We start from the raw sequence: 13,521 nt of genomic DNA, 5'->3' as shown, positions 1-13,521 counted from the left end.
GAGATGGTCGTTTAGTGGTTATTTCCTGAAGGTTTCATTCAAATTTGTCAAGTGGTCCATGAGATATTTTAGTAACAGACAGACACACAAACATAAACACACGCACAGTCAGAGTCATGATCAAAACCGTAATCGTCCACCTTCCCCCTTCGGCAGCAAACGATAATAAAAACTACAAACACAAGACATTCCCAGGACACATTAATGTTGCTGCTGAACCTTTGAGTGTAACAACATCTGAAGATTTCTTGTTTCTGTCTCGAGGCTTTATTGACCTGTTTTCAGGTATTTTGTGCCGTTTTCCCAAAGCTATGGATTCAAGCTGACTCTCTTCATATAGGATGAAGATGCCATTACAGTGTCCAGAACCTAGAGAACCTATTACAATGTGGCTGGATTGTGGCAAATTTAGAAAAACCTCCTTCAGTGCGAAGGCTGGGGTGATGCTGCTACACTCTTAGTTCTTGATAAATATGTTTTTTTCTCTGATTATTTCAAAATCCCTGAGTTGCAGTCCTGTGCCCTGACCATGATCTATACATCACAATCATGTTCCTATGATGATACTACCAGTCTCCCACAAGTGCACTACACCCTGTGCTCAGCCCTACCACACTAGCACAATGCTACTGCCACAGGTATCACGTCTGCATTAAGTTGTTTCCATAACTTTGTCATGATCGTGGCTGAAGCCTAGGCATGAGGCCGGTATGGCCAGTCCTCTAAATTCTCAATCACCAAGCCCCGCCAATGCCTACAAACACCTACATCGTGGCTACACTGCCAGCGCTGCCACTATGCTTCACCCAGAATCCCTACATGCCGCCACCATGATAATGAACCACCACAACTTCACTACAAAAGTCTTGAACATGCTCAACACCCTCCACAACTTAATATTGTACAACAACAACTGATTAACGTTTGGAGTTAACCGGATTCAAGATGGCCACAACAGCTAATCAGTTTTCGCAAACACACAAATGGGTACAACTCAGTTAGATTTTCTTTTATTGAGCTAAAATTTGGTGTAGTAGTAGCTGAGAGACATTCCCAACACATAGTCCGGGCACCAACAGATCATGCAATATCTTGCAATATGGCCTCAAATTGTGCACAACGTCAGTTTCATTCTTNTTTTTTTTTTTTTTTTTTTTTTTTTTTTTTTTTTTTTNCTTTTAGGAATCCTTTAAATGTTGAGGTTGTTTCTTCCATTAATTCAGACGTTCTGAATGATGTGCTTACAATTCAGCCGGTAACAAGATTAGCAATCCCAAAATTGAGAAGGAATTTTTCCAATAATGCCATTCATAATTTTGTAAAATTATTCTAATTTCCAGTTTGTTGCTGGTGCATGCACCAAGTTTCTAAATATTATACTGTTTCGTGCAGCAGTGCTGAGTTCTCTTGTCTTCCGTAGCATAAATCAGTGCACAGGACTTAATTTGTGCAGGGGGGGATCCAAGTTATCCCAAAGCAATTGTTTTGGACTAAACCATGTGGAAAATCCAGTGTGGGTTTAGTTGTTTGCTGCCTTCATTGCAGGGATGTTATGAGCTCCGAGCTCCAGTGTCCTTCCACCCCTACCCCTTCGTCTTTTTTAATCAGATGGCTTGTTCAGGAGAGGAGCGGATTAAGACTGCTGCTGCTGCTGCTGCTGCAGATGATGATGATGAATGCGTTCAGTTTTGGAATTCAGGCAAACACATGCATATACCGCACCTACTCTCACAGGACGTTTCAGACTCATACACATGCATGGCTGCGAATATTAGGGTCATCCTGGTACTAAAATTTCAAACTAGATACTGATCTTGAAGAAAATATTTTTTATTGTTTTTAATAATAGACCTCGGTTTTCCTTGCTTGCAGTGTCTCCTAATATAAGCTGTATGATAACAGAAAGGGTGAAAAAGGCATTGAAGTATATTTCTTAGTCCCTCTGTGGCACACTGAAAGAACAGGATATGATACTGCTGGTGTCAGTATTATTTGTAAGAGAGTACCTTTACTAAATTATAGTATCTATTACTATTGGACTATTTATTATAGCCGGAATGCTGTCAGTGTTAACACACATAGGAATGCTAATGCCAAAGCATCAACCTGCGTCCCACATGCGGCCACGTGGAGCAAATACGTCTCCTTTTCCTCCGACTCCGCTTGCTACCAGTGGCTCTCATTCAGCATGGTCAGATTCTGGACAGCAGCAGTGATCTGCTATTTCTCTTTACCACCTGTGATTTGGGCTGAAACATTTCGGACACATTTGTCTCTCCTCTAATGCCAAACACTCGCACGAGGCACCGCTGAAGGCAGAGAGATACGTAGGCAAACAAAGGGAGAGGAAGAAAGGCTGCCAAATGAAAATGAGACTAAAAGATGCTCAGGAGAAGGTTTGTTTTATGTTTTTTTTGTTTTTTAATGGCCTGAAAAGGAAGACAGAGTTGACTTTAAGAAAAAGAAAAGAGATGTGAGTATTTGAGGAGGGAATGATTGGGAAGTAAATGCAGGAGTGAAAGGAATATGGTAAAGAGGTGGAGGTCAAGGAAGGAAGCGAGCTAAAGATGAAAGGATAGATACTGTGCTGGATGTTGATCCAACACTTTGTGCAACACAGCCAACAGATAACACCAGTCAGTCTCCTCCCACTTTAATCTCATCCATCAGTCTCTTGGTCTGTCCTTCCACCCCTCCATCTTAAAGCCACCATCCACTTCTTTTCATCAATCTGAAATCATGCTGCTTTGACGCACATTTGCAAGAAATCCCTTATTGAAGTACAGCTTGCTCTTCTCCTAGCTTGTGTAACGAGTGAAAATTGAGGCAGGAGAAAAAAAAAACTGAGGCCATCGCTCACTCGGGAGATAAAAAGTGAACTTCAGAAGAGACTGATGTTTACTGCTAAATGTTTGCCATAAGTTGAAATTCATCAGCTGCTTTGTGAACTCTCTCCGCTAACGCGCGCACAAACGCACCTCCGGCAACGAGTGTATGGTCCTAATGAAGCGAGGAGAGGAGAGGCAGCTGCAGAAGTAGAGTGTGAGGTCTGGAGGGGACTCACACACTTTAAGCCTGTGTCTGTCTGCGTGTGTAAGTGTGTGTGTGTGTGGTATATGCTCTGATAGACCACATACACTATATAATAACTGAAACCCTTAATTTGGACTTTTCATCATGCTTGCATTTTCTTCTTTTTTTCCCCTCCTATCTCCTCAGATTGTGAAGGCTTGTTTCTATCATCCTGTTGTTCAGTGAGGCATTGAGCTCACGGTGGATACAGCATGCATGTGTCGACTTATCCCACGATGCTCCCTGCCAGTCCAGGCCTGCTTCTCCTCAGCTTCCTCTTCCTCGCTGATGCCGACTGTGAGTGCTATCACATGCCTGCTTTTTTTTTTTTCCACACTGAAAAACACACACAAGCTCAACACAACAATGTGCAAAAGTTGTGCAGAGTGCAATATGTATCCATCTGATAACGTCCAAATTAGGCTGGCATAATGAGCCCATATGTTCAAGCAGAGTCATAAACTATTACCTTAGGCAAGAAGAAGAATTAGAAGTAATTTAGTAGATGTTAGGAACCCAACCGGGTCATGACCTGCCCATTATTTAGTTTGTCTGGGATTATTTAAAGAGACAGCAGCTAAAATCCACAGAACTGGGGCTATTTCTGCAGTTTTGTCAACCTACCTGCCAGTTGACCACAGTATTATGCTAACTAAAGACTTAATTAGTCAGACAGAAAATGTTAACTTCAAAGTGAAAACATGCATAATTTTATGCTTACAATTTATTCATTAAAAAAGGGTTGCATTAACCAACATTTAAACAAGTCAAACATAAATGTACCTGAGTTAGCCAAAGGCGAATTCTCACTGGAGGTCCCTTTGCCTGAAAAGTAGCAGCCAGTGATTAAAAACGACAATAATAAACACAGCAAAGATATAAATTATTACACTGAAATTAGCAATAAGCTGTGATTGTTGAGTTATTTAGTGAGTTGTTAAAAAAGCACATATTTGAAGAATTAACGTAACTGCGTTTTAATAAGCGGCTGTTCATTTTTGTTGTTGTTGTTGTTGTTGTTGTTGTTGTTGTTGTTGTTGTTGTTGTTGTTGTTGCTGCTGCTGTTTTACCGGCACCTGATAGGAACACACTGCCTACAGGACCGGGATGTATTCTAACCACCGCGGTACTTTTTCGAACAGGAGTTGACACAACAAACACCAACACACACATATGCACATCTCACACATTTGTTTCTACCATCATGGTTTTATTTTGAAAGGATTTCAAAGTGGAAACTATGGCTACAGGTGAGCTGCATCTTTACCGACAGAATACATACTTCCCCACATTGATCTGTTGGTCCACTGAAAATAAAGGAAAACTAACGCACCCGGCTAGCAGAATTAGCAGAGACATACGAACCCAAAGCCTGTTCCATCAGAGGATGTTTCAGTGGTAGAACTTGTGGTAAGTAGACTGTAATTTACTGCAAATTTCCGTCTAAACCGTGTGGACACAATCATTTTTTAAAACGAAAACATAAAACAATCATTTGCTGTGCTGACTCTTGTAAGCTATGAAAAAAGGATGAAATAAACATGTTGCGAAATGTTTAAATACCCGTAACTTAGTGTGAGGAGAGTGAGTGATTGATTGACCAAGGGGTAAGGGGTTGTTACTGGTGTCGGCATGGAGTGGGCAAATATTCAAAGAGAAACTGAATATTGACCAACAGATTTAAAAAGTGCTTTAGCTTAGCTCGTTTCTAACTGGAATATGAACAAATACACATCTCTCACAGAACACAAAACCATAAAATGAAAAACAATTCATTTATTTAAAAAAGGCTCCTTAAAGCTGACAATGTTGATTCTCAGAAATCCGTTTCTTTCCACACTGCATTTGAATGCCTGAATGGCTGAGGACTGCCTGACAAACTGAGATATAGGATTGCACTGCTGCGGTGCTCTGACTCAAAAAAAAATCATTTAACCAAATGTTGTTTTCCCAAATGGGATTGTACAGTCTCCTCTTGGAACTACATTCAAAATTAGCCTTCAATCAACTGTAAATAGCACATTCTGCATCAGGCCTCAGGGCTAAAATCACAAACTTAAAGGCAATCATGAGTTTGTTTTTGTTTTTCATTTTTAAGAATCTTGTAGTGTAATGTGAGTGAATATTACACATATTAGTATGAGCTAAAAAACAAACAAACTGATTGGGTTCATAAATCAGCCATCGGCTAACCTGAACTCTAACCTAGAATAAGAATCATCACATCGAACACAGACTTGATTTGATTTTCACCTTTTACTGCACTTGATTTTACTTTTACTTTTACTTTCTGTTATTTTCTTTATTATATCATTTTATTTATTTATTTTTATGAGAAACAGAAAGAGATGTTGTTCAACATGAGTGTTTCCTGTAAATGTACCACATCATTTAGCCTCTGCAGGCTAATTTCCATCTGCAGTGCCTGACACCCTGACAGTATAAAAGTTCAAGAATAAATGACAAAACACATAAACAAACTACAAAAAAACAAACGACTAAGTGAATTACATGACTTTTTTATAAACAATGTCAATGTTATTTATGTGGCGCATTTCAAACAACATGTTTCACAGTCAAACCAGATAACGATACAACAAAATAAAATGTAAAATCAAATAAAAAACAAGAACAAAAGGACAATATAACATACATATAAAAGCACAGAAAATGTAGATCGGAAACTAAAATCTTATGTTCTGCTTGAATCAAAACTGAATTAAAAAAAAAAAATCTTAAGCAAGGATTTAAGTCTGTATAAAAACATCAATTTAAGGTTTGACCAAACATAAAAGGCATTCATCCAAACTGTTATGACAAATTTGCACATTTAATCATGTTTTAATTAAAATTCTACATTCATAAAATAAGTTTGACATTTAATGCTGTTATTTTAAAGCTTTTTATATGAATTTCAAATTAGTTGTCTTGGTGTTCTCCTGTGAGTGTCTTCTAACAAATTCATTTAGGAGAGATTAATGCATACATACATATACAATTTTGAGGCCTCAGTAGTGAAATTATTGTCCACCTCACGACTTGAAAGTATTTTGCTGCACAGATTATGTGTAAAGACTTCTGAACGAAACATTTTCTTACCATACGTTTTTCAAACACATCATGTTTGCTCCTATATAGGCACACACACACGTGGTTGAAATGACCTGGTTTTGTCTTAAGAAGCACTCCACTCTCCATATAACCGTATGTGGGGGGTTGTCTGTGTCTCTCAGTATTCGTGAGAGTGTGTGTTCTGGCAGTTTTGATATGAGGCCAGCTGTTTTTGTCCATCGCAGTATTACTTGGCACAGACAGACTGGCCACATATGGCAAATCAGATAGTTTTCCTCCTGCTTGTGTGATTTTGTTAATACCATGTGCTTCTGATCCCAGTGACCGGTGCTCGTCCAGAGCTCTTCTCAAGAAGGTTCACATGCACGTTAGCGTGTCGGTTCAGAGTCTTATCCTGGTTGTTACTGTGACTGCAACTAATGATGCCTTCGTACTGACAACCTTCAGAGTGCAGGAACATCATGTAGTTCAACGTGTGTTTAACATATTCAAGTCCCCGCAAAGTCACACAATGTCACTGCACTGGTTTACAGAAATAAGTAAAATGGAAAATACAAGACGAGCTGAAAACAGCATGGATGTTTCAGCAAAACAACAGGAAGGAACGCAGGCAAGAAAACAAACTGCTAACTTTGTAAATGTTCAAAATAACTACAGTTTTCTGCATCACTGCTCTGCCATTAAAGCACAGTTGGATCAAAATGTCAGTCATAGTCACTGCATGTATCCTTTAGAATATATGCAGTGATGAGTAAGAAAGTGCTGCAGAAGTAAGAACGAGCATAAAAAATTGCCTTGGTCCAAAATTTATCTTAACAAAATCTCTTAAGGTGCAAAATAAAGTATCTTATTGATTGATTGTATATTATTTTACTAATCTCAGAGCTTAGACAGTAAAGAGACCCTTTTCATCATTTAGACACATATGGTACCAGTCAGTACCGATGATTTCAGTAGCTTTGTCAAAACTTTGCTCTAGAATTGTTGTAAATTTTTCAAGCTGATGGATTTGTTGAAATGCTGCTTCAACTTTATTCCAGCAGACGTACCACAGTCTGTTCTGATAAAAGTCAATCCTGCTGCTGACACTAAAAAAGTCGTGGTCGAATCTAAACATATTTTGTAAAACCATAATCCTTTGGTAGCAAAGAAGACAAAAATAAAGAACAATAGTCTTACAGGAAAAAAACACATGGACTTCAAATGTGGAAATCAGACAAGGAAACATGAAAACGTGTGAAATTAATGCAGTTTATGGAACACATTTTCCACATGTTTGATTTTTGTAGGATTTTCAACATGCTCTTGTGGTCACACGTGAAAATGTGGTTTTCCTGTGAGGGTATAAACAAATTACAAAACTTGCAAGACTACAAGACTTCTCACTAGAAGTAAAAAACGAAGACAACTTTAGAAGTAACAAAGGAGACAGCAAAACTAAATCAGGCACAAAAATATCATAATTTAAAATTAAAAAAAAGAAGAGACAGAAAAAAATACATTGTTCTTTTTTTGTTTTTTATTCTAAGTACCCATGTTTTGGTTTAAAAAAAAAAGCTTAATTAAATTACATATAGAGATTTCAGAAAAAGTCACTCATTTTCCAACCTGGTCATGTTTGCAGACGACATTGTGATCTGTAGTGAGAGAAGGGAGTAGAGATGGAAGAGAGTCTGGAGAGGTGGAGTTCTGCTCTGGACAGAAGAGGAAGGAAAGTGAGTGAAAGCAAAACAAAGTACATGGGGAGGAAAGGAAAAAAGACCACAGGGGAGGATCGTGGATGTGCTGTGGCGACACCTAAAGAGAACGACGACTGAAATCAAAAACGAGATCATCATTAGTTTCCTGCTGTGGTTTTATTGAATAAAAAAAAAAACAAAGTTTGAGAAAATCAAAAGATGAGATGATGAATGAACAGCGAAAGCCAGAGGGACTGCAGCCAGTGGAGCCCTGCTGAGCTATTTAACTCTCGGAAATGATCCTGTCTCAGACATCTGTAATGATGCTATGGTATCCCGTAGAATTTAGATCAAAAGTTTCCTTTGTGACTAAAGCTGCTAAAAATGCAGCATCCACAGGATGATGCCTTTGCCCAGAGGAAGACGCCGTGGAGCTCCTAGCTTGCGAGCGTGCGATGCAGATCACATATCATCACCACCCTGTAAAGCACACAAACTGGCACACAAGTGTAGGCTTGAGGCAGCAATTTTCATGCTGGAATGTTTTAAAAGCTCACACTCTCATGGAGCCAAGTGAAAGCGCGCACACACAAACGCACACACACCTATCTTGTTTTGCTATCAACCCTCCGCCCTCTTGTCCTATGTATGAGTTCCAGGGTCAGCCACTTACGGCCCAGTCATCCATCAAAACGATGATGCTCCCGGGCTTCCTCTCTGAGATTTAGGAGAGCGTCACAGATGCGAGAAAAGGGTGCAAAGGATTCACAGCCTGTCTTCTCTGTCTATATTTTTCTTCCCCCCCGTCCTCCCTCATTTTATTCGTTGTGACTTTCTCCATCGCTTTTTTCTCTGCCTTTTCTCAGTATATCCATATAATCTGCAGAGATGGAAGGGACACAGGGCTTCCACAGGCTGTTCTTTTCTCCTTTTATCTCTGCGTGTGCGACGTTCAGTGCCTCTTCTAATATCAACAGTGGGGAATCAGAGATTTGAATGTTGAGAGCTGAAACCGAGGCTGTCGGGACTCTGACATCCTTGCTGCTCATCACGTCTGTGTGTTTTGAAAACGTGAACGCACTCAGAAAATTGCTTTCAGTTGTCCTTATGTTCATTCAAACTATAATGCTGAATGAATTCAAAACAAGTAAAGAAAAGCTGCAATTTAGTTTAGTTATTTTTTTGTGCACATGCTTGATCCTCGCATATTACGCACCGCTGGACTGAGGATATTAAGGTGCAATCAGATGAAGCAGCTTCTAGTTGGAAACCTTGCGTAACTTCGCCATATGTTCATTCTGACAAAAGCAGCAGCGTAACAATGCAAGCAATGCACTCAGCTGAGCTTTCTTTTTTTTTCCAAATTCGCCTTTTTTTCCTGTTACTTTCCACATCCCACCTTTTTTATTTGTTTTCTCAGAGCGGTTATCTGCGCGTGCATGCTCATGACATGTATCTGGTGGATTAAGAGTAATGCCCTGATCCTGTTGCAAACTAGGCCACTGCTCCGTGTATGCAGCGAGATGCACGGTGCAAGAAACTGCATCTCTTGGCGTGTCATTCAGGGTGATGGGGAACAATGCAATGGCATGGTTCTTTCCGCTGACCCTTGTTTGCCCTAAAAAACAGCAGGCCTTTCCCTGCGCAGCTTGCCTGTAACAATAATTCCAAGTGAAATAAAACCCCCTTTGTATTTGCAATGCAACACAACAACAACAACAACAACAAAAAAGCTTACAGTGGGGGACATATTGCTGAGTTGCAACCCTGTGCTTTAGTGAGCAGACTGTACTTTTTTAAACTAGGCGAGAGTGGTTTAGGGTTGCGCCTGAGGAGGCTGTTGGTAATCTGATACTCCTTACCCTCAGCTTGCATCACATCATTTCTGTGCTTTAAAGGCAGCATATTCCCAGGTTCTGTTTACTAAAAATGTGACCTTTTCATCCATGACATATGAGGCGTGACTTGAAACATGGACCTTGCTTGCGTGGTGACTGATGAACCTGTCAGCATTCAGACATAGTGCCAGCTTTCCCTGGCCTTTGGGCTGACTGGAATCTCAAATGTGGCTGTTCTTGTACAGTGATGATATGATTATAGGAGTCATTTTGTGCCAGAAAACCTTTGTACATGGTCATACATTTACTGTTCATATTCACTAAAAGTCTGACTTGACATGTGTCTGTGTGACTGTCAACTACGGTTGTGGATCTCTGGTCTGTGGCCAATGAAATACTTTTAATACATTGCCAAAGATTCAGTTCATTAAAGATACATTACCAGCAATACTGTCATAATTTGAATCAATTCAGCCTAAACATGATACAGTACAATTCAATATGTTTGATTCAACACTTTAAGATTAAATGCAATACAATGCAACAAAGCAAAAGAATGTTCTCAAAAAATTAAAGACAAATTAATTAATACCTAATAAAAAAGTAGCTGTTTACAAACAGATCTTATTTTAAAATTGCAATAAACTTTCATAAAACCTGACTGACAGTTTACAAACAATACACAAAAATAAGGTCAAGTGCAAAATTACTAAAAATGCTAGCTGCAGATGTGTTAAACGCTCTTTCATGAACTCAACAGTAGGTATCAAAATATATTTGCTACATTATAAATAATAAATAAGGTAACCTTTCCTTAATAGAATATTAGCTGATCCACATGATGAAGCACATTTTCTGATTGTTTGTTGCTGTTTTTAATGATGCGGCTGCAGTTCTGCTCTTGAACAGTAAGCGTCACTAATGAGAAAACAGTATCACTGAACAGAAGGAGCTACAGCCTGAAGAAGAGGTATTTAATAAAAGAAATTTAGAGAGGTGATTTGCTGTTCATACACTATGTTTTATGTTTATTTTTCTATTTTTATAGTGAATGCCTTTAGAAACAAACTTTTTATACAGGCTCTTTGTTTAATCACTAAAGAGATTGGATTTTATTGGCACAAAGACATTATAGATTATGTATCTAAATTTAATCCCAAAACTGCATCGATTTACTATTCCACCAATGCAATCAAATTGTGAACACGAGCATTTGTGAACAAATCGGTTAATCTTCCCATCCTTACTGTAGACAGTACTTCGACTGTAGCAAAGCTGCTATTGACAATCACCTAAATTGCTAATGAGACAAAATATCTGATGTTCAAATCAACTTTAGTCTGTATCTATGAATAGACTTCTTGTTATTTCCCCTTTTTTTTTCTTATGTTTAGTTCTTATGTTTAGTTTGTGTCATTTTACTCTGTTGTTTTGTCATTTTATCTTGATTTGATGTGTGATTGTGTTGTAATAAATACCATCAAGCATACTGCTAAGAGAGCAAATATATCAGTACGTCCATGTTTAAATGCTTCTTTCATATTCACTTTTAAACTTCCAAATTGTCTCAGTAATGATTTAAAGGTCAGTTCCATTCAGCATACCTGAAAATGTTCAAATTAAATGTTCATCAGTTGGCTTTATTCTCTTGCTTTTTCCTTCATGCGTTTCCACAGTGTGTTGTCACAGAATCAGCCAGGATGTAAACAGAACCTTCTCTATATGGAAATGTTACCCCAGAAAAAAGTTGTTGAAAAACAAACAACACTAAAATATCAAAAGTGATGCTTATACTCTGACTGATCACAACTGAAATTAAATGTGGGAAACATACTCTGGTGTGGTGTCCATGTAATGGTCGTATTTGTGACAAGGTTTTAGATGTTCAAAAAACATTAAACAAATTCCAAAGGGACATTAGTTTGATGGGAGCCATGGTCCATAAGGAGTTCATCTCAAAAGGGAAACCATGACATCACAAAAAAACAATAATTTTGTTACAGCCCATTAGGCTGTAACATTTGGGATTATTTTTTATTTTGGACCAAATTTATTATGAAAAGTTGTGGAAGTTGGAAGTACAACTGTTGTGTGTCCATGTTATTAGCTTGACACTAGCATGACTTCAGTGTATTATGTTCAGAAGGATGCAAAGAGTACAACATGGTCAAAAAACACACCAAAACCAGATCCTTTTTTGGCACAAAACGAACCACATATCTGATAGCATGTTTGCTTTTGCTAAATTTGCAAACCATGCCATGCCAAGGGTCTAAGTCTCTCAAGAGTTTATGTTCATTGGACCACGCATGTATAACTTTGTTTAAACATGTTTGTTTTATGTCGACATGCAGGAAAGCATGTGTAGTGCTTAGTGTAGATGAGATTAGGTTGAAATAAGCGTGCAGAGTTATGTAAGGTTCATGTCTTGTTGCTCATGGATGACGTAGTGTGAGGATTCACTGGGATGAGATTAAAAAATAGGGATGGGAAAGTTAAAGATTTCTGACATGAGAATCATGAAAGAGTCAGGGCTGTTTTCTTTGGTAGACTGTTTTCTCCCTATGATTGATTAATGTTGCAAAAGTCACAGAGAGAGCAAAGACAAAGCAGTAACCTTGGTACAAAATGTCAACATGTCAGCAATTTAGGCCATGATGGAGGCACACAATGACTTCTGTCGTGTGTTGGAACAAACAAGAGGCCTCCAGTCTTTGGCCAGCCAATGTTCAAGTTGAATCTTAGATTGTCTCAGTAGAGACAATATATATATTATATATAATATATATATATATATATATATATATATAATATATTATATTACCAGGCAATTATGTGTGCATGGACAATTAAAAATGTGCTTCACTTACATCCAGAGATATGTAATAATATAAATAATACACTGTTTATCATGTGGTTGTGCATAATATTTCATATCAGTACAACTAACTGGAGCAACCCATCAGCTCAGTTAAAGTTTGTTTTGATTTAAAAGCATAAATTAAAGTCTAAAGCTTTTTATGTCTTCAGGAATATGGCACACATTCTCACTTGAAGCTACAAACGTTATTAAAGTTACTCTTAATATTTCATTGACATTTTTATTCATTTTCCTTTTAAATATGCAACTGAAGTCTAAAACACTAAAAAGTTGTTTTGAGCCATTGTTTTCAGAACTGCTCCCTTTTCTGGGAAAAATAATAATGCAGGATGTTACCAATTCTGATGCTTCAGCAGGGCTTGGGAGGCCTCAGTGCGCAGCTAAGGAATGGTAATGAACAAAATACAAGCAAGTCTTAGAGAACATTTTCATTAGTTTGGCAACACGTCGTCTGCTTGCACTCAACTGATGTGAACAGAAAATCATACATAAACCCACAGATCGTTTTTAAAAAGGTGGACCTTGATTTCTGAATTGAAATAAAAAAACACAGCTGACATGGAACATTTTCTTTCTAAAAATCATCAAAAAGCAATTCTTGTAGTTTGAAACTAAGTTAAATTTTATAGAAGTGTATATTGGACTATGACTAACTTTATTCTCAACCATTGTTGCCATTCCTTTATTAATGGAACATAAGGTCTCATTTACGATTAAACAGATGAAAATGTTAGGTATTCTTCAGAGCAGAGTTACTGTTTTCCATCACATGTACTGCTGGCTATCAATGATTTCAAAGGATCAAGTTGGTAAAATTTTCAATTGGAAGCTTCAAAATAGCAGTTCACATATAATTGAGTTCTTTCATGTTGCTTTGTCCATTTCTCACTTGGTATAGGCCAACATTTACAAATGATATAAACTAGAAAGCATATCTTTTGAAAACACAAGAAGTCTTATATTATTTCATGCTGAAAAG

At 38.0% G+C, this 13,521-nt stretch overlaps 1 protein-coding gene across 18 annotated transcripts in view; it reads left to right on the top strand.

Moving 5' to 3' along the window:
* The window catches only part of LOC108241532 (receptor-type tyrosine-protein phosphatase delta), a 241,498-nt gene that overhangs the window by 141,388 nt on the left and 86,589 nt on the right, over positions 1 to 13,521 (top strand). For all 18 annotated transcript variants that reach the window (XM_037974801.1, XM_037974796.1, XM_037974799.1 and 15 more), the window contains one exon: positions 3,220 to 3,369. In XM_037974801.1, the coding sequence (XP_037830729.1) occupies positions 3,285 to 3,369 (85 nt within the window). In that variant the 5' untranslated portion in view covers positions 3,220 to 3,284. The remainder of the gene's footprint in view (positions 1 to 3,219; positions 3,370 to 13,521) is intronic.

Source organism: Kryptolebias marmoratus, linkage group LG3 (genome assembly GCF_001649575.2).
Source record: "Kryptolebias marmoratus isolate JLee-2015 linkage group LG3, ASM164957v2, whole genome shotgun sequence".
Classification (NCBI taxonomy): Eukaryota; Metazoa; Chordata; class Actinopteri; order Cyprinodontiformes; family Rivulidae; genus Kryptolebias; species Kryptolebias marmoratus.
Note: the sequence above shows the minus strand (reverse complement) of the source record. Positions and strands in the feature narration are given on the sequence as shown.